This window comes from Lagopus muta, chromosome 7, assembly GCF_023343835.1.
Source record: "Lagopus muta isolate bLagMut1 chromosome 7, bLagMut1 primary, whole genome shotgun sequence".
NCBI lineage: Eukaryota > Metazoa > Chordata > Aves > Galliformes > Phasianidae > Lagopus > Lagopus muta.
The window spans coordinates 7,876,052-7,902,373 of record NC_064439.1 but is presented as its reverse complement, the minus strand read 5'-3'; the positions used below and the strand labels follow the sequence as shown (position 1 = coordinate 7,902,373).

The window sequence follows — 26,322 nt, the reverse complement described above, 5'->3', positions numbered from 1 at the left end:
TCAGGAATTAACTTTCCATTAGTTTTAGCATGGATCCCAAGCCTATGTGTGAATTTCTCAGGCTTGTGTGACTAGTGCCCTCTGCCTCCCCCTCCATGAACCCCGAATTAATGCCTGCACCGTGCCAATGCTGAGGCACTAACTGAGTCAGGGAAATGACCTGCTGAAAAAAACAACCATTTCTATTAGGCTGTTCTCAGCAACATCAGTGTGGGCCATCCCTGGGGCACTGCAACTTCTGTGTGAGCACGATGCAGAAAAAGTGCAGAGGCATAAATAAGTGACTTAAAGTGACATTGATAAATAACATTGATTTAAATCAATGACATCGATGTAGGAATCGAGTGCACCCTCAGCAAGTTTGCTGATGACACCAAGCTGAGCGGTGTGGTCGACACGGTTGAAGGAAGGGATGCCATTCAGAGGGACCTCGAGAGGCTAGAAAGGTGGGCCCGGGTGAACCTGATGAGGTTCAACACGGCAAAGTGCAAAGTTTTGCACTTGGGCCGGAGGAATCCCAGGCATCCATACAGGCTGGAAGGAGCGGTCCTTGAAAGCAGCCCTGTGGAGAAGGACCTGGGGGTCCTGATAGATGAAAAACTGAACATGAGTCAACAGTGTGCTCTTGCGGCTCGGAGGGCAAATGGTATCCTTGGGTCCATCAAAAGAGGGGTGGCCAGCAGGGACAGGGAGGTGATTGTCCCCCTCTACTCTGCTCTTGTGAGGCCCCATCTGGAATACTGTGTCCAAGTGTGGAGCCCGCAGTACAAGAAAGACAGGGAGCTGTTGGAGAGGGTCCAGAGGAAAGCCATGAAGATGATCAGGGGACTGGAGCACCTCCCCTATGAGGACAGGCTGAGGGAGCTGGGCTTGTTCAGCCTGGAGAAAAGAAGGCTGCGGGGTGACCTCATGGCAGCCTTTCAGTACCTAAAGGGAGCCTACAAACAGGAGGGGAATCAACCCTTTGAAAGGGTTGATGCATTTAGGATGAGGGGAAATGGTTTTAAGTTGAGGGAGGGGAGATTTAGGTCAGACATCAGGGGGAAATTCTTTACCCAGAGAGTGGTGAGGTGCTGGAACAGCTGCCCAGAGAGGCTGTGGATGCCCCGTCCCTGGAGGAGTTCAAGGCCAGGTTGGATGGGGCCCTGGGCAGCCTGGTTTAGCATTAAATGTGGAGGTTGGTGGCCCTGCATGTGGCAGGGGGTTGGAGATTCATCATCCTTAAGGTCCCTTCCAACCCTGGCCATTCTGTGATTCTGTGATTCTGTGACTGGGACCAGGGGACATTTTGAAGCAGTTTAATTCAACTTAAGTGATATTGCAGGCTTCAAGCATGCCCTGTGTTGTGTGATGCTGTGTTACAGTGGGAGGGGAGACAAAAATTCCCACAGCTTGTTTTGATCTGAGAGCAGGAGTGACTTTAGACAAGTGTAACTGGTGCAATTACATTGCATACCACCCTGCTGGCAATGCAATGCTTTGATAAAGGCATACTCAGCTGCAGCTCAGGGTTATTTTTTTTATCTTTGCAACGTGACATGATACATCTCATTCAACTTTCCCCATGGACTAATATGCCAGATAATCTCCTTGCCAGGCAACAGAAAGCCATGTATATCCTTTAATATTGTCTCACCTCTGATTTTAAAAACGCCCTTACGTTACATGTGTTAACAAGAGCACTCTCCTCCCCTACCCATTCATGCACTGCAATAGTAAAGGCATACCTTATCACTTGCCATTTGCAAAACATTTTGTAACTATTCCATTAAAAAAAGAAAACTGTCAAGCAAGTGACAACACAGCCTCAGTGCAGCTCTGGAACTTGAGGAGAATCAAAAATAAAATGATCAGATCCAGATAAGCCTTTTAGGATTAGGTGTTGTAATACAGTTAAAAACAAAGTTTTTAATTATAAATCCTGTTTGCCTTTACAAGTAGTTCCACTGAAGTAAAGAGGCAACATGCATTTTTTAAGCTTAAGTGGAGCCCTCTGTGTGTTTTGTATGTTTTGGTTTAGATATAAAACCTGATTCTTATTCATGTTAAGAAATGTATATGGTGATAAGGCTGGAAGCCTGCTCTATATGACATTTCAAAACCTTTCCAGATACACTGAAACTAACAGCATTCTGTAAAAAAAAAAAAAAAAAAAAAAAGGGTAATTTGTGGAGATATATTTTCTTGGGAAAGTAACATCTAAAGAGCCAGCTGGTACCAAGTGAGTATGTATTATTGACGCAGGCCTGGGGAAAGCTTCTGCTCACTGGAGTAAAACAAATACACAATTTAATTTAAGCTCTGAATTTAATTCACTGCAAGAAAAAAAATCAAAATGTAGCTTTTTTTTCACAAGTAATTATGCTTCAGTATGATACTGTAGGTGAATATACATTTTTCATAATAATCATCAATACTCATTTGTGCAAGCAAATAATGCACTTATGTAAGCAAAGCCTAATTGCCTGCACAAACCTTGTCATATTGGTTGGCTTTTCCTATGTGCAAGCAACACTTATTGCAAAGGAAACGTGATTCTACAGCTTTTGTGAGAATATGATCATAAAGTTTTATGCACAGACCTGGCATTGTTAAGGCATTAGGCACTGTGCTTGGTGTTTTTAGATCATCGGTGTTCAGATCATTGTGGGCTCTGCAATGTGCAAAAACTCTACCAGTCTATCCACCGGAGTAATTAAGCTCAGGTATCAGTTTGTATTACAGCATTATTGGTCCCTGTGATTGGTTACTCCCATGGAATTACAGTGTTGTGAGGCATCAGAAGTCAATTGTACTTTAACAGAGTCCAATCTTGATGTTTCTTGGGTAGATCAAGGTTTTGCTATGAGCTAAGTGCCTCTGAAAAGGTTAAATTCCCTTGGATTGGTCTTATCCCTCTGTGCTGTGGTCAGACCTATGTTCATTCAACATTCAGCATATTCATTCAGTATTCAACAACAGCTGCTTGGCTTCACACACGAACACACCACCACATGGCTCAGCATCCCATGTTGTGTGATTCACACATGTCCAGCAATGTGACAGGGAGATCCTGCTAACCCTTCTGAATGAGGATGAAATGAATGGGTAGAATGAACACTGTTAGAGAAAAATACATCATTATGGATCCAAGAGAAACGTGAGAGCAGCTGCTGAATGTCCCCAGGTCCAACCAGTAGCGAGACCGAGATTTATTCTCATCAGCTACTTTTATCCCCATGCACCCCTACTCTCCCACTCCTGTTCCTCTCTAAACCTACACCTTGCTACAACTGAGCAGGCTAGCCTGTTGATTTGACTTAACTCTGTGTGCTGTCCAGTAAGCAGAACCTAAAGGTTAATTTTGTTAAATACAGGGGTTGTTTTCCATGTTTAATATCATATGTTGGCTTCTAAACTAGATCACAGATATGATGCAGAAACATGAATTATTCATTTTTGTTAGCAGTCAAATTATTAGAAATTAAATAACTTCTTGACAGACAATTCATTAAATACATAAAGAAGAAAAAAAGTGTTCATTAATTTTATTTTCCATGGACACATTATAGCCTTCCAGTACATAAAGGGGGCCTGAAAGAAAGCTGGAGAAAGACTCTACTGGGGAATACAGTGATAGGACAAGGGATAATGGCCTTAAGCTAAAAGAGGGGAGATACAGGCTAGATGTTAAGAAGAAATTCTTTATTTAAAGGGCTGGGAGGCTCTGGCACAGGCTGCCCAGAGAAGCTGTGGATATCCCATCCTTGGAGATGCTCAAGGCCAGTTTGGATGGGGCCATGGACAGCCTGATCTGGTTGGAGATGTCCCTGACCATGGTGGGGTTGGAACTGGATGATCTTAAGGTCCCTTCCAATCCAAACCATTCTATAATTCTAGAATTTTTAGTTGATAATTAAAGAGAATAATTTGTGCATTTCTACAGTAGTTATTTCTATAGTAGTTTTTTCTCTTGTGTATGATTGTCTTGAAGCCAGCAAAACTGTGGATAAAAATATATATATACTTACGTAGTATCACGGCTTAGATTATATTACTACTTAGATTCATATCACTGATGATAATACAGCACCTTATATAACCAGAAGTCCAGTACTGAGATTTACCGAACAACTTCTCAGCAGCCCCTAAAACTTTTAGATATCTAAAATAGAACATTCGGAGGATGCAGGCATCCAATGTCCATATCTATCTGTGCTTCAGTGGAAAAGTTCTTTTTAACTCATTTAGGAAGAGAAGGAAAGACTTGAATGTATGTCTCTCACATCCCAGATAAGGGCTTCACCTTTATTTTTGTTTTCTGGGATCAAATTTATAAAGCAGATTTATTTTTTTTAAGCTATTTTGATCAATTCTTAATCTCTGTTCCTACAGATGGAAATATTTTTGTTGCTGTTATTACAATTAGTCAAAATAACAATTCTGTTTAAGCCTGGCACCATTTAATGGGTATCATTTTGCAAAAAAAAAACCAAACAAACAAACAAAAAAAAACACCAACAAGATTTTGCAGCGAATTTCAGTGTTCTAACACCGTAGCATTGCTAGTGTCATAGAATCATACAATATCCCAAATTCAAAGGGTCCCACAAGAATCACCATCTCAACTCTTGGCTCCACACCAGACAATCCAAAACTCAAACTCTATGACTAAGAGTGTAATCCAAACCCTTCTTGAACTTTGAGAGTTTGGGAACCTGACCGCTGTCCCAGGGAGTCTGTTCCACAACCAACAACCCTCTGGTGAGGTCTGATATTTTGTAGAGAATTTTCAAATTAGTAGGATTTTAAATACCATGTTTACCTCATAGTCTTCGCATTTGATCAGTTGAACAAACAGAAGATCTAAAGGGACACAACCTGATGCTGAGATGAAGTTTTAGGAAAGGATTTTATTCTTACAAACCACATTCAAAGCACTGTTTGTTTGCCTTATGCCTCTTTACCAGTATTCAGTGCCTGATTGGAAATGTTTGCAATCTGATTGAAGAATCTGATGAAGAGCTAAAAATAATGTGGATATGGTTCCAAAGGATAGGAACACCAGGGGAACTCATTATAGTAACAAAGAAAATAGGCTGCGGAGAGGAATCACTTTGGTTTTCTTTGTGCAGAATGGGTAGATGCAACGGCATATAAAATTAGATATGAAGAAAGTACTCATGTGAAAAGGGGCAATTTAGCAATCACACTGAGAAGAAAATGAAGCCAAGTAATGAATGACATCATGAAGAGAAAATAATTCAGAGAAAAATATGAAACAAAAAACCTAAAACCAGATATATTTAAGCAAGAAAAGAGGTGAGAATTAGATGATTAGGGAGGCACCGAAATCCAAATGGAAAGAAAATTCAATAAGCAATGGTTTTAATGATAGCTGATAGATCAAAAAGAACACGGAAAAATATTTCTCTCTAAGTGAAAGGATTATTGTGGTCAAAGTGATTCCAATTTAGTGGGAAGAAGAAAATGGATCAAAAATAGAGTTGGAAAGAATGAAAATTACACGACAAAGAAAGTAAGGTCTGGATTTAGGGGTCCTGGATGGCATCTTTATTTAAAAGCAGAAAGTAGGAAGGTGTTCTTGAAAGACAGTCCAGGAAATACTTGGAGCATAAGAATAACAGGAGTCAGTTACTAGGGAAGATAAAAAGTGAGAATATGAATTGTTGTGTGGAGGAGACAGACTGAGACGCAAGACCAGATAGTTATTTCTACATTTTTTCTGTACTACAAAAGAAGTGTATTGTATAGAAGTGTAATGACTTTGCACCTTAGTTTGCACCGAAATATTAAATTGTAGTCAGGGAGCTAAAACAATAAAACCTACAAGGGTAAGGTCTCCTTCTTGAACAGGAAAAGAACTGGTTAGAGCAGACTTTAATAGGTTGGGTGTTTCTTCCTTGGCTGGAGTAGAAAGGGACAGACGTCATGGAGAAGAATCTGGGGCATGAGTTTTATGAGGAGGGGCTGAAGGAACTGGGATTGTTCAGTCTGGAGAAGAGGAAGCAGACAGCAGAGCTTATCGCTTTCTACAACTCTGAAAAGAGGTTGCGGCTGGGTGAGGTTGGCCTCATCTCACAGGTAGCAGCAGTAGGATTAGGTGTAATGGCTTTTAAGTTGTGTCAGGGGAGGTTTGGGTTGGATATCAGGAAGAATTTCTTCTCAGAAAGAGGGGTGATGCAGTGGCACAGGCTGCCCAGGGAGGTGGTGCGGTCACCGTCCCTGGAAGTTCAGAACATGGAGATGTGGCACTGAGGGACGTGGGCAGTGGGCATGGTGGCATGGGTTGATGGTTGGATGAGATGTTCCTAGAGGTCTTTTCCAACCTTAATGATTCTGTGATTCTACGTGAAGATTCAGGAGACCAGAAGAAAGGCAAATGAAGTATCTTCCTTGAAAAAGGAGAAGTCAGAAACTTGTATACTGTACATTTCACTTCAGCCGCTAGAAAAATAATGGATAAATAATAAATTACTTGTAAACAGATGATTAGTTTCTACTTGGTAAGGATAAATCGGGTTCAACAAATCTAATTTCACCTAAGAAAGGCCTTGTAGTTAGGAGAGCCAATAGCTGTCCAGTAGCCTTATTTCAGCAAAACTTTTGAGGGAAAAGGACTCATTTTGGTAACATTCAGTACGTTCATTAATAAGTTGGATGTTGGGATACATGCTGTGCCTATCGGATTTGCACAGACTCCCAGCTGGAAGGGCTGACAGGTAAATTCAGGGAAGGACTTGACTATGGAATGGATTTGACAAGTTGAAATAACGGCTTGGAGCTGGAAAGTGTTGTTATGCGGTGCATGCAGCGTGGCTGCAGCCAGGACTGCTCCGCCAAGAGGCCCCCGAATCCTGCCATCCTGCCTCTGGCAAAGCCAGCAGCGGGGAACGGCCGAACGCGTCTGAGTCTGAGCAGCCGCGGAGGTGAGCGGGAAGTGCCGGGCGGGGCCGAGGCGGTGGGGCGGGGTCCGGGCGGCAGAGGGGCGGGGCCGGAGGGCGCCGCTCTCCCCTCCCCTCCCCCCTCGCCGCGCCTGCTCGCTAATGGGCGGGTCCGGGTATCCCCGCTGCCCGCCTCTGTCGTTTCGGGAGGAACCATTGCTTTCCGCGCGTGGGGGGGGAGCCGGGCCCGGCTGCCGGCCCTTACTTCTTTTCGGAGACGGAGTGATGAGCGGAGATCGCAGCCGCTGAGCGGGAGCAGGGGTCGTTCCGCGGCAGCGGAGGTGGCAGTTCGGAGGGGGGAGCCGCTCGGGGCCGGCGGCTCTGCCCACCTCTCTCGTGCCACCCCCGCGTCCCGGAGCGGGATGGTGCGTCCCGCAGCGCGCGCCTTGCTCGCGCGGTTCGGCGGCACGGCGGGGGAGGGGACGGGGGGACCCGGGCCCCGCGGTTCTGCTTGGCGGGCAGCGGGAGGAGCGAGGCGGCGGAGAGACGCGCCGTGCGGGCGGCCGGCACCATGTCGGCGGACGAGGAAGAGCTGAAAGTCCCGGAGGAGATGTTCAAAGACGTCAAGTTCTTCACGGTGGGAGACATCGACCCGAAGGTACCGCCTCGGCCGCCCCTCGGGCTCCTTCCCGCCGCGCGCGTCCCCACACCCCCCGCTGGGGTGGGGGGGGGGCAGGGCGGGATCGTCCGCCTCCGCGCAAACGCTGCCCCGCGAGCCTCAGAGCGCGCAGAGCTGGAGGGGGAACGCGGCCGCGTCCTCTCAGGGGCCGCGCGGGGAGCGCCGCGGTAACCGCCGCTCCTTCGCCGCCCGCCCGCCATGGGAGCCGGGCGGCCGCGGCGCGCAGGCCCCGTGCAGCCTTGCGAGCGGAGGAGGGGCGGGAGAAGGGACTTCCTGTGAGAGACGGGGCCGGAGGCTGACCCCGGCTGCGGGAAGCGGGGCTGCTGCTCGTTGAGGCGCTGAGGAGAGGCTGAGGGCCGCGGGGCCCAGCCCCACACCGCGTCTGTCTGTCTGTCTATGTGTCTGTCTTGGTTCCTTTGCCAGGTGCGAGAGTTGGGTCTTTGTTCCGTGTAGGTCGGTGTCCTGGCATGCACTGAGCCTGAGGGGCAGTTCCAGGAGCACCGCTGACCTGTGAGATGGGTTCTGTAGGTTATGTGTGAACCGCAGCCTTGATATGCAGTCAGACCTTAACCTTAAACTATTTGGAAATGGTGTGGGGATAACAACTCAAATCCTGTGGCTGCAACAGCACTGTATGAAGAGGAGTGCAAAACGCAGCAAGATGCCTGTTACTGTAAAAATAACGGCCCCAAAGGCACGCTGCTAGGTTTGTGTTGACATAGCAGTATTGCCAGACAGGGAGTAAACAAGCAACCACTTGGGCAAGTTTTATTTTCACATAAAGTTTTATCCTTCGTAGCAATGTCATTGTTACAAGGCTTGATTTGCTCTGGATCAAGTATACAAAATGCTCATCTACCTGTGGTTGAGCTTCACATAGACTCCAAAGCTTAAAAAAGCTTCACATAGATTTATACTATACCATAGTACCATAATACTAGGTTGAATTTGAAAAGCAGTTCATTTCTTCATCCTTTGGGCACGAGCGCACTTAGATCAGCTTGTTTCCAAATGTTTTCACTGAAGACCAGTTACCTTAATAAATATTGAAACAGGCCTAGCACAAGTGAGCAACCTAATCAAAACAAATCCAAGAGTTAGAAAGGAAACATCATACAGTCGTGTGAAAGCTGCATACCCACTACCTGTTAAAGCATATGCGACATAAACTAGGATGGAAACAAAAGTCTGGAATCGTGCCTGACTGTTCTTTGGCAAATGAGGGAGAATTAGGCTGCTGGCACTCGAATTTGAATCCATTCCATTGGGATGTGCGCTTGGCTGTTCTCACCTTACAGGAGGTGATGACTAGATGTCAGTTATTATTGTTTTTTTAGGTGCCTTTATTGCTTTCGTAAATGTGTAAACCCAAACTGTCAAGCTTTGGTAACTTTGGTTAAAATCAGTATTTCATGCAGAAAGAAGGTGATGCAACGTAGCATGACGACTTTAAGCAGGGTATTTGGTGTCTGGTTATCTCTTATTTTAATAGTATTTTTTTAGTATCCATTGCCTTATTTCAGAGATTTAAACTCTCCTTTTGTTTCTTCTAACACAGCTTTTAGTGGGAATGATTTAAATTTTTCATGCCTGTAAAATTAAATTTCATTTAGTGGATTTAAGCTTGCACCTGAAGCACAGGATTTTTATAGTAACCATTTTAGGGCTTTTCAGGATTTTATTTGCTAGTTAAATGGGGATGTGTGTCCATCCGTCTGTCCCTCTGTACAGGGAAAAATGTCTGGGTCACTGCTTCTCTGTCACTGCTTTAGCTGAAGAAGTCACATGCTCTGGGAGGAGTTTTGAAGCTGACATAGGCTACCCTAGGAAAACTTTTCTTCATACTGCTTTAATGCTGTGAAATCATCATCTCTTCACCACGTTAGACTTACAGCCTGGTACTGGTGTAACTTCCTGCACCAGCAAACTCTTTGCATTGACTCTTTGTTACAAAACTAAAAGAAACAAAAGTCTTCTTACTTTATTAGCTGTAACTTTTTCCTCATGCTGTCAGATTTGGATGCTTGGCTTTGATTACAGTTTCTCCTCTCTTTAGCCTTCCCATAAATAGACAGTTGAAGGGAACATGTAACTCGCAGAGCTGTGCGATGGGCTGATCTGTGTCTGCTGTGGTGCTCATGCCAGTTTGGTTCTGAAAAACCATTACAAAGTCCAACTATTCATTTCCAAATAATATAAGGAAAAAGGAGGAGTGATCTTCATTGGCGTTTTAAGCATTTAAATTTTAGAACTCAGTTTTTTTGAATGCTTTTCTCCTATTCCCCTCCACACCCTCTGCCTTCTGCGTTACCTTTATGTTGAAGTGAGTCTTATTTCTTGACTCCCATTTTTTTATGAGCAGGGCTAGAGAGAATGGTGAAGTCTTAAACAGACATTTTCCATATTGGCCTTGCAAACAAGGAGTAAGATACACTTTGAGTTGTGAGGGCTTTTTGTGATCACTGAAGGCAGAGTAATGGAATTAAAAATTTCTGCTTTAGCTCTTTAAAGGAGTAACTTAGAGGGCATATGTCCTTCTGCTTTTTATTTTCTTTTATGTTTTTTCTTTGTTTTATCAAAATCATCTTTAGTCCTCCATCAATTCAATTCTCAATACAGCTCTTTGTTAGAACCTCCACTTCTCAGGACAGTGGTTATGACTTATTTTGCTTTTAGGGCCTTCTCATGTCCAAATGGTGTTGGGTTTTTTTCTTCTTTTTTTTTCTTTTTCCACCTGCTTTTCTGTAGCTTTCATAGCTACACATTGAGTTAGGTTGCTTTTCTTTTCTTTGTGCCAAGTGTATTCAGAGGCTTCTGAAGCTAACATATGGAAAATCAAATGCTGAGGAGAGAGAGTTCCTAGTCTGCCTAAGAAAAAAACAGTTCTTGAGGACTGTATGTTTTGGAAAAATGTTGAAACATTCCAAATTTCTGCCCCAGTCTGAAGTATTTTGGAAGTAAAACTTCAACTTGAATCATCAAAACGCAGCAGAGTCGCAAGCCTTAGGAAATCAGGACTTAAATGGGTTGCGTTTGCCAAAAAAAGAGTGCTATCTATTTCTACAGGGCAACCAAGAGAGAAAGTTGAACTCGTTCCCTTGATGTGCTGCAGTTCTTTCGTTACTGTTTTTCTCAAATGAAAGGTAATAATTTTTCACTTCTTTCCCTTCTCTTTTGGGTTTAGGTTATTCAGCTTCTGAAAGCTGGGAAAGCAAAGGAAGTCTCTTACAATGCGCTGGCCTCGCATATTATTTCAGAAGATGGAGACCATCCAGAGGTTGGAGAATCTCGTGAAGTTTTTGATCTCCCTGTGGTAAAGGTGGGTGACTCCTCCACTATATTGTCTGACATAGCTATTGGGTTATGGTAACAGAAAATACCAGTGTTTAGATGATGTCTGAATGAAACTTACCTTTGTCTTACCTTTTAGTCTCATTTCAGGTTTTTTTTCCTGAGTTGTGAACTTTTACAATTCTGTTCCCTCCTTTTCTTTTGTGGTTGTTCTGTATCTGGTGATCTGTTGATGGGTTTTCTTTTGTGTGTGTTCTCTTTCTGAAATTCTTCCTTCATTCATCTATCTGTGGGACGTTGCACTGTTCAATTTTACTTAGGAACTTTCCCGTCAGGAACATTTCCAATAAGTTTCTGGCAATGGAAAACCTCAGCATAAAGCTGTAGAGATTGAGATTGGTTTTTTCCTTGTTTGTTTTCAAACATGTACTTGGCAAGGTGCAGAATCACAGGATCATTAAGGTTGGAAAAGAGCACTAAGATAATTTAGTGCAACCATCAACCTGTCCCCGCCATACCACCAAACCACGTCCCTCAGTGCCACATCTGCCCTTTCCTTGGACACCTCCAGGGATTGTAACTCCACCACATCCCTGGGCAGCCTGTTCCAATGCATTATCCCTCTTTCAGAGAAGCAATTTTTTCTAATATCCAACCTGAATTTCTCTTGACAATGATTTTGTGGATTCTACATACGTGTATGGTGCTAATTTTCAACAAAATAAACTTTAGAAAGTTAGACTTCTTTCCCATATTAATTTTTTGAAGTCTTTGACTTTTTTCTTTCTTACAATGAAATTGTCAGTATTTTGTTACCCTCTTGCGATATGGGTTTCTTTTTCCAGTGAAAGTTTCCAGGCTTCATGTTTGAAAATGTGAGCTTGTTGTTCTGCAGTTCATGAGCAATGAGAACAAATAATTATTATTTCTCTGCCAGTGATTTTGGATTATTCTTTTCATATAGTTGCAAGCAGCAGTACTGAATTCTGGTGGCTTATAGAGTGAGAGTTCATCTGGCAGTGGAGAAGTACGAGTTGGCAAATTCCAAAAAATAAAGGGTGCTTAGCACAAGGCCTTATGGTTTTAGATGGGAGTAATAATTAATTTTAAGCTTAGTTCTTGTTTTTAGTTTCTGCCTTTCATGAAGTGTTTAGTGACATTGTTTCAGTCTTGAAAAACAAGAAGACTGCAGCCATTTTCATGGGATGGAAAGGCATCATTGTCCTAGCAGTACTTTCTGCTATTGGCTGCCTTTCAGTTAAATAATTTAATTTTCTTTTTAAGTACTACTGACTAAACTTTCTGTCATTTGCCAAACAGCAGGCCTCTCAGTGATGTTGCTTAGTTGGACCTGAAAACATTGCAGCATGTTCTGTAATCAGGAAGATTAGACTTCGTGTTAAGGGAATGAAACTTGGAGGCAAAGGTAGCTTGCTGCAGAAAGAAAAGGAATTGAGAGTAAAGAAGAGAAAAATTGGAGGGAGAGAAATCTCTCAATTTTTATTTATTTATTTATTTTGCAAACAGTAGAACTGGAAAAAACCAACAACCAACTTCTCTGTCTTTTTCTAAATGAGAGAGAACAGTACGAATAGGGACACCACAAACAGTTACAGTATGTGTGTGAGTAGATGTATACTGGGGGAGAGGAGAGCGTGGGGAGCAAAAAAGTCATATAAATGGGATGGTACTCCTTCCTTCTTCCTTACACTTTGTGTCAGGGCCACTGTCCTACATGGCCTCTATTTGCCGTTTCCTTCTCTCTCTTTGAGCCATTCTGTTGCTGTGTGCCATTGGTTAGGGTCTATCACCTGTGTGCTTAGCATCCAGCATTATGATGTGTGTATACACCCCTTTCTGTGTAAGGTTATGCTTCCCAACTCCTTGGTTAAAATGTAAGGTAGGGAATTGAGATTTTAGAACTGCGTGCATGAGTAAATACTGTAAATAGCATTCAAAGAATAATGGAATTAAAAGACAAAGGAGTCTTATTCCCATATTGCTGTATAATCTTTGAGAACTTTATCTATTAACTTACCAATCAGTCAGAACATTTTTTTGGTAAAGCCCTAAGTAAATGTCTGTGAAACACTTAAGCTTTAAAGCTGGGAGATGGCTATTGAAACTAGATACACTACAGAGTTGGTCACTAACTTGCACTTCACTCATGCAGTATGAGTTTGGTTTTTCCACCTCACAATTTTTGTTTTTCAGCCTTCCTGGGTGATCCTGTCTGTTCGCTGTGGAGCTCTCCTTCCGTATCCTTTAAGTTAAAATGTGATGAAATGCTGTAGGAAACATCTTAAATGCATTTCACATGCGTTGAGTGAATGAATATTGTTACATGTATGTACATCTTACATTTTTGAAATAACAGTGTATATTTTGCTTGTTAAGCAAAGTGTGCTTAGAGCTTCTTTGTCTTGCTTTACTTTTCCTCTCCCTTTGGCTATTGTGGATAAGTACTTAATAAGCACTTGCAGGAAATTTGTTATCAAATAGACCAAACATTTTAGCTTGATGTTGATCATTAACTGAGGATCTGGGAGCAATGCTGGAATGCCATAAGGGGACAAATGTTGGGTCAGTGGAATAGCCTATTTTTATGGCTTTTTCAAGAGCCAAAGTTAAGGAAGAAATAAACACACAATACCTCATGTTCATAGTCTTAGTAATAGTGCTTTGTTAACTTGTCATGATAACACTCCTATTATTGCTTAGCTTGACTCTGTCTTTTTTTGACTTTGTCTTTTGTTGTGGTTTATGTTGGCTAGATTTATGTTTCTTAACTTATTTGGAGCGTGTATTCTTGCATGTGGACAGTGCATTCTGTTTTATTATTTATTACTGTTTTATCTCTATTTATTTTCCTCTGTTTTTCTTTGGATCCTAGGAATGATGAGAATGACTGTTATTATAGGCTGAAATTCATGCTTTTTTTCTCAGCCCATTCATAATAGGGATTATGTTTATGCAAAGACTGAAGCAGAGCAGTACATTTCAGTACAGATACCAGCAGATGATTGCAATGAACAGCAGGACTAAGGAGGAAGGCTGTCAGGCATGAGATCTCATTTTGGAAGGATAGCAGGTGGTAGTGTTCATAATGGAGAACAAGAGGTGGTAGAAGCCAGAGTCCAGGTGTTCATATTAGAAATTTCAGGTCTTAATGTGCTTCAGCGATACAGAATTCCAATTTTATATCTCATATTTCAAAATAGGTGCCCTTGCATCTATTTGTGTGTCTGGGCTGTTTTGAAGATGCCTTGTATATCTTCTACCAGGAGAATTCAGTTCAGGGAGTGAGCTGTGGAAGGAAAAGAGAATAAAAAGACATGATATATTGAGGTACTTAAAGCTGTTTTGATTGTAATAATGAACATGTCAAATAGAATTCTCGAGTTAGTATGAAACGTTTGCTGTAGTCCTGGACTATCTTCTGATCTAAGGAGAATTTTTCTTTAGTGATTTCACTTCCGAAGGTAAATGATGCACCAAACGTGATGTGGCAAAACCCAAAATACTTCTATACTCAAATCAGCTGCTGTTGTGGCATCTAGGTTGGTGATTTTTTTTTTTTTTTTTTGTATTTTGTACTGGAAATAACGTGTTTATCAGCTTATCGTTATCAGGAAGGGAGTTTAGATCACACTGATGTAATGTGTAGGGCTGGTTGGAAAAAAGAAAGTGTAAAATAACTTGGAGTTAGTTATATTTTCAAAGTTGTGTAATAGAGCATTATATTGCTGGTGTTTTTCTCTCCCATAGAGAAGTTGACTGTTAGGCAATAGGTTTTCTGTCTGAAACCGTATGTTTTCAAAAGGATGCTTTAAGTTCTGATTTTATTACAAACCCAAAAGAGAAATCAACAGATAAAATGGACTGGTGCAGTCTATAACTAAATTGTAGCAAAAAGTGTGGGAATGTAGGCCTGAATGGCAATTGCTTAGGAAGTCTTTATTGTGGTTATATAAGAGCAGCCAAATGAAACGGCAGGTCTCAGGAGGATCGTATTCTTGAGTTGCATGGAAGAAAGCTTTGTACACCTGTCAGCAATAAATGTGTACTTGGACATTTACTTTTATTCCTTCTAGCCCTTAGAACCTGGTGTTTTTGGATTTTATTCAGAGCTCACTAAAATGGGTTGTTAAGTCTTAACATTGTTCTGTTTCAGTCTCTTTATGACTTCTACTGCTGTGGCATCCGGCCTTTCATCAGGGTTTTAGGTACTACAATAAGGAAAAAATGTTGTAGTTAATAGTAAACTTAACTTTTTTTTCCCAGTTGATTGGTTTGGATTTCTTTTTAGTTAAGGCTTTGAGATTCAACTTTTTTTGCCTTTATTTATATTTGTGTTGAAATACTCAATATACTGTATTTACTGAAGCAAGTCCTAGGAATACCTTTTGACAGTTAAATAAATGGATCTAGGAAGAGTCTTAAATATTTTGTTTACAGTCCCATTTTGGTGCTTGATAGGCTTTTGACTATATAAAAAAATTTTAATGCGGAATAAACACAGTAATTTTTCTTTTTCCTTATGAATACATTTTAACATTCTGCTGTGGAAGTTGTTTTCCACCAGAGGGGACTTCAGAAGGCAAGGTGTTCTGAGCACTACTAACTGATGTCAACAAAATCTGACTATCCTGCAGTCAGAAGGAAGGAACAAAAAAAAGGCATGTGGAAGCAGCCTTCCTGAAGGAGAAGATGAGAGTTCTGCGTGTGAAAAGCTACAGTTACGATACCAGAAAGGGGGTGGTGATTTCTTTCTGACTTTTCTCGATAGCAGCAAATGCAGTAGTGATGAAGAAGGTTGTTTTTGGTTGCTTTTTTTTTTTTTTTTTTTTGTGGTCTTGTGTATGTGTGATGAAAGGGAGTCAGAGCATTTCTGAATGTTTGTTGCTGAAGAAAAGAGATGTGAGCTTTGTCGCATCACTCTCGTTCTTTCAGAATGTTGTTCTACTGCTGCTAACTTATAAGACAGTGTATTTCACTCCTGTTCTTTAGAGAGTGCGAGCTGGGGTCAAACTGATGGACATCTTGGAAGTGATGTATTGAGCTGTTGCTGCTCTGTGTGCTAGGAGCAGATGCCAAAGCAAAGAGTGGACAACTGCACTGTTAAAAGATGCAGTACTGACTCTCTGCATTAGATGAAATACTGAGCAACACTGTGAAATTTAGGATGCTCCTTGGACTTGTATTTCTTGGAGTACTCTGGATAATGGCAGTAAATCTGCTCTTAAGTTTTAATGTACCCTAGGCTTTGTTGTCAGTTTTCTCTGTGTTGTCTCTTCTGTCTCAGAATTTTAACTATTGCTGTGCTTCAGCAGTAGGAGGAAAATAATTTTGTTTGATGACAAAAGTCTAGTTATTTACTTGCTCTGTGACACACTGCACGTTTGTTTTTGTAATCTGTTTTTCCAAAGAATTATGTATGTACTTTAAAACCATATAAAAGTGTGGAAAAGACAGGGAGGCCATAAAATCAGCCCATCATTTTTCCACATTGCTTCTGTCAAACCATTATCTCTCCTATTTCATGAGTCCTGACCCTCCCTCCCCCCCACCAAATGGAGACTTAATTCATAGTCTTCCCAGTCACCTTACAGCAGTGATGCAATGTATTGCTGAAGTTTAACTTCATTACCTGCCGCTTTATAGCCCCATGTTGATTTATTTGAGCCACTCTGACCAGGGAGAACAAACGACTTTTCATTTGGCAGCCTTTTATGGACTTGAAGATGTCTTCTTAACTTCTTAAGCCTATCAGTTCTGGTTCTTTCAGTTTCCTCTCATAAGTCTTATTTACTTGCTCTGTAAGAAGTTCTTGTTGCTGTTTTTGCTTGCTGTTCCATTTATCCATTTCTCTGATGCCTCTGAAAACAAATATACATTGCTGTCAGAGATCTTGTTGAGTGTTGAAAGTATGGTGGAAAACTTTACATTAATTTCAGGCTGTGTTTCTGTTTTTACATCCTAATGTGATGTTTTCTCTGTTTGTCAGTCACAGTGATGCCTGGATATATTTTTCCTTCAGAATCTGTTGCCTGGCTAACTTTCTGTCCTATTTTGTACCTTGGTATGGAAAAAATAGCTGTAGAAAAATCTGATACTTGCTTATACTGATCTGTCTGCTTCTGTTTTCAGATCATCTCTGTAGTACTTAGTTTGATTTGTTATTTTTCTTGATAGGAGTTGATATGCTTGCTGCTCAGCACCTTTTGTGGACTTGATAACCACGTTGTGTATTAGGAGAACATGTTTCTACTTTTCCAGTCTTTGAGAATTTGAAATGGCAGGATAGGTTCCAAAAGATGCCTTCAACCCCCCAAAAAACTGTTATTTTATGGAATTTATTGCACACTGTATTCATCCTGTTTTGTCTTTTGCTGACTGTAACAAAACTTTCTTTGGAATCTCACTTCTAAGTATGGAAGATAAGTATTCAATGATAATGGAAGAAAGCTCTGATAAACACTCAACTCCTGTGTGCTTTATTTCCTGAGCTGAGCATCTTAGGATAGAATTGAGGGGGCTGTTCTTGGGAATGTTTGTGATACTACCATAATTGGTCATAATGTTAAAGATGTCCTTATCCATTTTATGCCTTTCTTTCCTTTTTTTTCTTCTTTCTGCTATATGCAACTTGAATTGTAAACAAATCACATGCTTTTAAAAGTAAAGCTGGAGAGTACTATGCACATTGCTTTATTTCCTTCTAATATCCCTCAGGAAACTCATTTATTTACATCCTTGACAACTGCTATCCAGTGTTAATGGCTTCTCTCCAGAATCGTGTCAGACCTTTTTTGGAGTTACTGCCTGTCTCTCTCAGGTAAGAGGTGAACCATGTTTCAGTGTACAGAGTGTGTGTGATGCTTCAATTTTCAATGGAGATATCAGTATTTCTGTTGTAATGTGACTTCTTGTGTGCGTGTGTGAATTAGCACCTTAAAAAGGTTTTTCGCCTGGAAATAGTTTTCCACTGAAAACGAAGTAATGGGCATTTGAAACTGAACATTCAGTTAGTAATTGATCCTGTATTCAGTACTGTGATGATTCTAAAATGAAGAGTACAGTATAAAATCCTTGTTCCTATTTTTCTGTTCAGGCATTAGCACAAAATATTCAGGCAACCTGATACACGAGCTTTGCACTGGAAGCTTAATAAGGATGCCAGTGAGTAAATTAAGTGGAAGTGGCTTCAGTAGCCTGTGATCATACGCAGCTCTGTAGCTTAAACACACACGGCTTGTCAGAGCTGAACATCAGCGTTAGAAATAAACCTTTGTTTATGTAGGCTGTTAATTTGGGGTCTACTTGTTAATAAGCTTAAAAAATTCACCGAAGATAATGAATAAATCCTGTTTGCTTGATCACTAACGTTTACTTACTGTGAAAGGCGATATGCTAGCACTCTGTGTTAAAGAACTTCCTCCCCTGTACAGGCTAAAATGTTTGTTTAATGTCTTTTTCTATCACTTCTTTTCCTCTGTGATTTTCATGATACTTTGGTATTTAATAGAGACAGGTGGGTATACTAGCCAGATTTGTAAATGGGGATGGCAAGAATTGTACTGAAGTTCCTCAAGAAGAGGGCATCTGGTTACGCAGAGCTAAAAGGCTTCTTTACCTTCTTAGGTTTCATCTGAAGACCGAAATACGCTGTGGGCTTTGATTACTTTTTATGGTGGGAATTGCCAGCTGAACCTGAATAAGAAGTGTACTCACTTGATTGTGCCTGAGCCAAAAGGGGTAAGAGTTTATTACATGTACAGTTCTTCCTCTTGTTGCTCTCGTTCGCTTTTGAATAATGACAAATTTTACTTCACCCTGAAGTTAAGATCCTTCAGCTTGTGTGTCACACTTAAGCAGCTAAATTCAACGGTTATGCACTGCTGTTAATCAGTTGGTCTTTATTTTCTGCATGGTTTTAAGCCTCATTAATCTGAAATATGTCCAATTTCATACTGTCGTTGCTATCTCTGATTGAATAAATCGTATTATTCTTTATTTTGTTTGTCCTAATCTAATTTGACATATAATCATTAGTGATGATGACTTGTATATTTGTAGCTAAAATCAGTGGACAAAAAAAAAAGATACAAGTTGGAAAATTGAGTAAAATACCCTTAGATGTTATGCCCTGAAAAGAATACAGTGTGGAAAGAGGAACAGATTTCCCACTTTTTTGAAATACAACTCTCAAAGGCCCACAGCACTTTCCTCTTAAAAAGGACTAAGCAATATGCAGCATTCCTGCACAAGTTCTGATCGACAAAGTAGTTATGCTTCCAATCACTCCCTTGTAGGAAATGAAATGTTTTTATGCAGCTGGAGAAGCTGAATCAGAAAGATTAGGTAGCTGGCTAAAGGCAGTGCTGAGCCCATCAGAATAGCATTCTGTACTGCGATGGCTTTGGTTAGAATAGTTCTGCTGAAACTTTCTGAAGTGTTCAGATAATCGTCTTCCTGAAAAAGAAAGAACACTTGTAATTGATTTAGTGCATTTGTTCAGAGCCTAAAAATACTGAGAAGAAATTGAGGCTCACTTAACAAAAATGTGTTTGTAGATTTTTCTGGTTAACGTAGTGGATGAAGGGAGTTTTTACTGTAATTTTCTGCATTATATTTTTTATCCTTTAGTAACATGAGAACGTTTTCTTCATCGCTTTTAAAATTCTATTCTGATCAGTGAGAGAGGCTACGTGGGTTAGTTATTTGTGAGCAACTCTAAGATCTATATAATATCTCCTTACGTTAATATGTAATGCTTTGTCAAGTTAAATTTTACATAAATTTAATATATTATTGTTCCACCAAGAACTTTTTTAGTATTTCAAAGTTAATATAAACTATCTGAAGAGGAAAAACATGTAGCTATTGAGATGGCTTTTAACCTCTACATGCAATATGTAGGAAAGTGCTTTAGAAAAATCATGGGGTGACAGTGGGAGAAGGGAAAATAGCTTACACAGTATGGGTAATGCTTGCTTTTTTTCCCCCCTGTTTCGTTAAAACTCTTAAAAGAGCTTTTAGGGTTTATTTTCATAGAATCATAGAATGGCCTGAGTTGAAAAGGACCACAATGCTCATCCAGTTCCATCCCCCTGCTGTGTGCAGGGTCACCAACCAGCAGACCAGGCTGCCCAGAGCCACATCCAGCCTGGCCTTGAATGCCTGCAGGGATGGGGCATCCACAGCCTCCTTGGGCAACCTGTTCCAATGTGTCACCACCCTGTGTGAAAAACTTCCTCCTAATATCTAACCTAAACCTCCCCTGTCTCAGTTTAAAACCATTCCCCCTTGTTCTATCACTGTTCCTCCCCCCCTTCCCCAACATGTAAATGGTTTTTTACATTATTTTGGTCAAGTCAGAGACTTTTTTTCTTCTGTGGATGCTAAAAGGATATATTGAACAACATCTTAGTTGTCTTTTCCATTGCAGTAATATGGAATTCTTGATTAAAGAGCATTAGTAATTAAAATTCAATGGCAATGATATGCACTTAAGTGTTACCTTAAATCATAAGCCTTTTAGAATAAGGGCACTGTCTTAAATTTACCACTTGAACAGAAGAAAACACACTAACATTTCATATCTTTAGGACAACATAATTACCTTGCTTTGCTTCTGCAATGAATGAATAGAGGCAAACGTATGGGATGATTATTTAAAACACATCTAGGCCTGCTGCTCTGACATGCACTACAAGGGAAACTGCAGTAGCTGGTAATGAATAGTTTTGCCGCCAGTGAAAGCTTGAATGATTGCTTTGTCTAGACATGAGATGATAAAACAAGGTTCTTAATAATTCTCACCACAAAAAAAAAAATAGAACAAAAACTTCTATCTGCAAATAAATTGTTTCATCTGTAATCTCTTTATTGGGTATGAATGACAGTTTCATTGTAGGAAATAACTCTAGAGAATCATTAGATGAAATTAATTTCCTCTGTATGCCCTGATTGTTAATTTATGTTGTCTGACATATGAAGAAAATCCCAGTTTAATCATTTTTAAATATTAGATTCTGAAATCAGTTTCAAATCTCATACTAAACATTTTTTTTTCCACTATTTTGATATTTGTGAGAAGCTCCTATCAGAGAGAACTTTTGAACGCAGAGAAAATTCATTCCGTGTGTACACTGAGTTAGTTAAGAACATAATGGTGAAATCATAGGGAGGAATAAAACGTTCTACTTTGCCAAGTTCATAAACTTCCATTGAAATTTATTTAGCTAATACATGGACAGAAAAATAGCTTTCAAGATGAGGACCACATTACAGTTTGCAACTTCTGAGAAGGTGTATGAAAAGTAGCCTTCCTTTTTCTGACCTGTATACGTGTTAAAATTCATCCTTTCAAAGATTTGTGTCTACTTTATTGTGCCTTATCTCTCGTTCTGAGAAGAAATTTTTCCTAATATCTAACCTGAACCTCCTCTGGTGCAACTTAAGGCAGTTACCTCTTCTACTTAATGATGTTCTGCAGGTGGAGACTTGATCATCTGCATATTTGCATTCCTAGTCAACTATATTTTTTTGAGTTGGAAGCTGTGGTTAAGCTCAGTGTTCTATTTTGTTCTGTTGGTTCTGACAGAGAGCAATTTCTGTGATTGCTGTCTCTTGCAATCTGCCTTTCCATACTCTATCCCAGCCTCACCAAAAGTAACTTGTTTTTTTTTTTGGTTGTGTTTTTTTTTTTCTTTTTGTCTTTCAGTGAAATGTTCTCATCCTTTTATTTTTTCCTTTTTTTTCTTCCTAGGAGAAATATGAATGTGCTTGTAAGCATGACAGCATTAAAATTGTGACACCAGAGTGGGTATTGGATTCTATAGCTGATAAAGCTAAAAAAGAAGAGACTCCGTATCATCCTCGTTTAATTATATATGAGGAAGAAGAGGAGGAGGAGGAGGAAGAGGAGGAAGAAGCAGAAAATGAAGAGCAGGATTCTCAAAATGAAGCTAGTACTGATGAAAAGTTATCAAGCCCAGCATCTTCGCGAGAAGGATCACCTTTGGGTGATCAAGGCTTTTCACCAAAATCTACTACTGCTGATAAGGCAAAAGGGGAACTGATGTTTGATGATTCTTCAGATTCTTCTCCAGAAAAGCAGGAGAGGAATTTGAATTGGACACCAGCTGAAGTTCCGCAGGCATCCACAGCAAAGCGTAGATTGCCCCAAGGGAAAGACTCTGGGTTAATTAATTTGTGTGCCAATGTCCCACCAGTGCCAGGTAATATCTTGCCTCCAGACATGAGAGGCAACTTAATGGCTTCGGTACAAGGTGCCCAAAGTTCTGACCGACAGGAAATGATGGCTGCGTGGAGTCCAGCAGTGCGGACGTTGAGGAATATTACTAATAGTGCTGATATTCAGCAGATTAATAGACCATCAAATGTAGCACATGTAAGTGTTGGATTTCTTGTTTATAAGATACACGACTTGTTATTAAGAACTAACATTTCCAGGAACTTTCCTTTTATTGTTCTCTAATAGTACGAAGAATTAAATTTGTTACTTAGAAGTTGTTGCCAAATCAGTAACCTCCCCATAATAATTATCTTCATTCCTAGCAGGTTCACAGAAGTAAGAATATGTGTGGAAAAAGAGTTGAGAGCAAAGCTATGTTTAACTATGGCTTGGTTTAGAGTTTCCCAGTATTTCAGTATTGGGGAAAATAAAAGGTTCATTAATTTCAAATTATTTGCCTAGTTCAAAAACCCTGATTTCAAACCCTTTGAGCTTCTTATTCAGTGCAAGGAATTATTAGTGGTATAAACACATAGAAGTGTAAAATAGATTGTTCTTCCAGTAGGTTCAGTTCTAGACTGTTCTGCTGGGCATCATTAAGTTGTTACGCAGCATAGTCAGGATTATGATGCAGAAGTCCTAATTTACAACTTCTTTTGACACTCAGTTGAAATAATTGTAGCTTTTGTGTTGAAATTATTTTTAGAAGGGAAGAAAAAATGAGTGAGCATGCACTGAAATAACTTGCAGCATTGAAATCTTGTTTGTGGGAAGGGAATGTGGAAAAAGCAGGTGCTGCTAAATGTTAGGCATAGCTTTAATTATGCTGATGAATTAATATTGAGGTGTTTGTCTGAAAGTCAGCTTTCAAAGGTGCCTGAATAATATACAACCTTATAGGTGGTACTCAAAAAAAACACTAGAGGCATTCAGAAACATTGGTTCTTTGTTGCCTATATGAGAAGGAAGTGCTAGCTTCCTTGTAAGACTTAAATTCCTCCTCTCAGTGCCTTGAACTGTTGAAGGACTGAGATTTCTGGGTGAGGAATGAGCAGTTGCCAAAATTCTGGTAGGGTGGCCAGTGCTTTCACGTCTAAATACAACATTGTCTACAACATGGTCATTATACCATATAATATGCTGTTTTGTGGCCTAATATCAGAGTGTTTCTGCATAACTAGTACTGATGCAGATACAAGGCAGTTGGTGGTATTGTGATTTGGTTAGCCCTTGTTCTGTTCTGCAAGTCTGTAAGCTTGGAGATGGGCTGTGGTGTACAAGGACTGTTTTCAGGTACCGTGCTTGGCTGCTGTATGAATTAAGGAGCTAGCTCCAGTACTTGGAGGAAGTCTGTGCTTTTGAGAATTGTGAAACTGCCTCACAGGGGGCAGATCCTTCTGGTACCCCTGAATACTAGTTCTGCAGTTTTTCATAGAACTTCCCTTTGACTAGGTTAAGTAATCCTCCATCTAGGTTAAGTCTCCTTCCAGAACTTTGGGGGTGGCAGAGTGCAGGAACAAGCTACCTCTTTCTCTGAGATACTCAGATCCTACCTGAATGCTTTCCTATGCATCCTACTGTAGGGAACCTATCCTATGTTAGCATGGGCTTGGACTAGATCATCTCCAGAGGTTCCTTCTAGCCCCTACAGTTCTGTGATTCTGAGATATTCAGGGTCATGGATGGGTTTGGCATTACGGTGCACAGCCTTTGGAAGTTGAACCAGAGATTTCTAGTGAATGGCAAGATCCATAGCTACAGAACACCTTATTAATAAGGAGTTATGTGAATATAGCCCAAGTGGTTTCCTCCCTTCATTTTGACATATCTGTCCCAAAGCTCCTGTAATTTTGACTTTTGTGGTACTTCTTGTGGAGTTTCCTAATGCCAAACCACACAGAAATTCTTTCTGTATCTGTTAATTTTTACTTATTGAATACTTAGTGTCTGTGGTGCTGTCCAGAGCTTCGTGTGGTGGGTGGTGTGCTGGTAATCATAATTGTAATGTGTGCTATACCAACAACCTAACACTGCATGTGTGAAGCCTGAGGTGTTCTGGAGTGCACTGTAAAAGCACTTGAGTCATCTCTGCTAAAGAGTTGATATCTAGAGGGATAGGAGACTGTAGGAATGTAGTTTCCTATTGCTCTGATTTTTAATAGCAGACTTTAGTAAGAATTTGCCCAGTTTTGTCGTTGCTAACATTTCCTCTTGCTGACTTGTTTCCACTCTGTTAATTACAGATCTAAAAATGAAATTCCAATTTACTTCAGCACTTTGTATCGACTGAAAATCTTTTTTTTCCTCAAAAAAACTATGAGTGCTGAGAAAATCCATGTTTCTCTTTGTATTTTGGGACACATTTTTTTTTAAACGTAGCTGAATATTTCTGCACTGGATCAAGAGAACAAAGGCTTGCACTAAACTCCCATGTTTCAAACAGTGCTAATTAATGGCAGCTTTATTAATGATTTTGAAGTAAAAGAAGATCTATGGAGCTACACTTTGAACTTAATGGGCCAACGGGATTGTGAATTGAGTCCTACAGTTGGTTGAGTTGATGAGTGTAATTACTGATACCTAATTAACCGTCATAATGCATAGTATCAAGAATATGGGGATGGGTTTCAATCTTCAATTTTGCTGAAATGTGTTCTGTGTTTTATTAGGGGCAGAGTATAGATCCACATTTCTCTGTGTGTTAGTCCTATCTTTTCACTTTGAGAAAAGGATTTTTGTTTAGCTTAGTATGTATTTAAGATTATTTCCTTTTAAGAGAGCTTTTTCCCAGTCGTCGTTTAAATATTTTAAAAATTGAATGACAACAAAAAGATCACAAAACTAATCTTTGTTTTCTAGATATTGCAATCACTTTCAGCACCTACAAAAAGTTTAGAACAGCAAGTAAATCATAGCCAACAGGGACATCCAAACGCAGTGCTGTTTAGTCAAGTGAAACTAACACCAGAGACACATTTGTTGCAGCAGACACATCAAGCACAGCAGCAACAACAGCACCATCCTCTTTTACATCTTCAACCTCAGCAACTTATGCAGTTACAGCAGCAGCAGCAACCCCAGATCTCCCAGCAGTCTTTCCAGCAGCAACAGACTCATCAGTTCTCGCAACAGCAACAAGTTCATCAGCAGCACCAGTTTGCACAACAGCAGCTTCAGTTTCCTCAGCAGCAGTTACATGCTCAACAACAGCTACACCGTCCTCAGCAGCAGCTTCAGTTCCAACAGCAGCATGCTTTGCAACAGCAACTTCATCAGTTGCAGCAGCAGCAGCTACAGCAGCAACAGCTGCAGCAGCTTCAGCAGCAGAACCTTCAGCAACAGCAGCTACAGCATCAGCAGCAACAAATTCAGCAGCAGCAATTGCAACAGCAGCACTTACAGAGATTACACCAACAGCATCAGCAACAGCAAATGCAGAATCAGGCAACGCAGCACTTAACTCAGACATCCCAAGCACTACAGCATCAAGCTGTAACCCAGCAGCAGCACCATCAGCAGCAACAGACACAACTGCAGCAGCAGCCACTTTTTGGGCACGATCCATCAGTGGAGAGTTAGTAACATCACCTTCTGGTTCTGGAAAGAAATGGCTAATGGCATGATGGAATTTGGGTTAGAATATTTAAAAAAAAAAAAAAAAAAAAAAAAAAAAAGTAGCTCTGTGTTGCAGTATGGGATTGTAAGGCTTAAACTCTGTTTGTGGCTCAGGACCTGTTTTGGTAATTTTCATGCTAACATTTAAATTCTAACTAAGGATGTCCAGAAACCTGAAAAGCAAGAGAGTCCTGAAAACTTATTATTTTCTAATCTATGCTAGAGGCATGAAGTACATAAATTATGCTGTGAGAAGAACATGGGCCTGTGCATACTGTTCTTTCCTTTGAAAGAGGGGAGTGGGGAGGCTTTCAAAGAGGGTAACAACTGGAAAGATAGCTTGAATTTTGGAAATGCCAGCTCCAAACTAATGAGGAGTCAGTATCAGATAAAATTGTTACAGCTGGTTTTGAATTCTGCTCATGCCAGTGGAACTGAAAACTTTTTAATTGTTTTAGTTGATCATAGATCTGTGTATTTCTCTCAGCATCGATTTTTGCATCCTGCTTTTTATAAGACTTTCCTTCAGAGTTGAATATAGTTTCTAACTTGATAATAGTGAAGATTAAAGTAATGAATGTGTTCTGAGA

At 40.4% G+C, this 26,322-nt stretch overlaps 1 protein-coding gene across 2 annotated transcripts in view; it reads left to right on the top strand.

Moving 5' to 3' along the window:
* Positions 1-7,305: 7,305 nt before the first annotated feature.
* Positions 7,306-26,322, top strand: part of PAXIP1 (PAX interacting protein 1) — a 33,746-nt gene continuing 14,729 nt past the window's right edge. The window contains exons 1-7 of one of the 2 annotated variants that reach the window (XM_048951239.1): positions 7,306-7,542; positions 10,748-10,882; positions 13,069-13,112; positions 17,629-17,692; positions 18,499-18,612; positions 21,629-22,273; positions 24,977-25,691. In XM_048951239.1, coding sequence (XP_048807196.1) covers positions 7,456-7,542; positions 10,748-10,882; positions 13,069-13,112; positions 17,629-17,692; positions 18,499-18,612; positions 21,629-22,273; positions 24,977-25,691 — 1,804 coding nt within the window. In that variant the 5' untranslated portion in view covers positions 7,306-7,455. Of the gene's footprint in view, positions 7,543-7,880; positions 7,987-10,747; positions 10,883-13,068; positions 13,113-17,628; positions 17,693-18,498; positions 18,613-21,628; positions 22,274-24,976; positions 25,692-26,322 lie in introns of those variants that run through there. The other variant, XM_048951237.1, reaches the window with a different exon arrangement.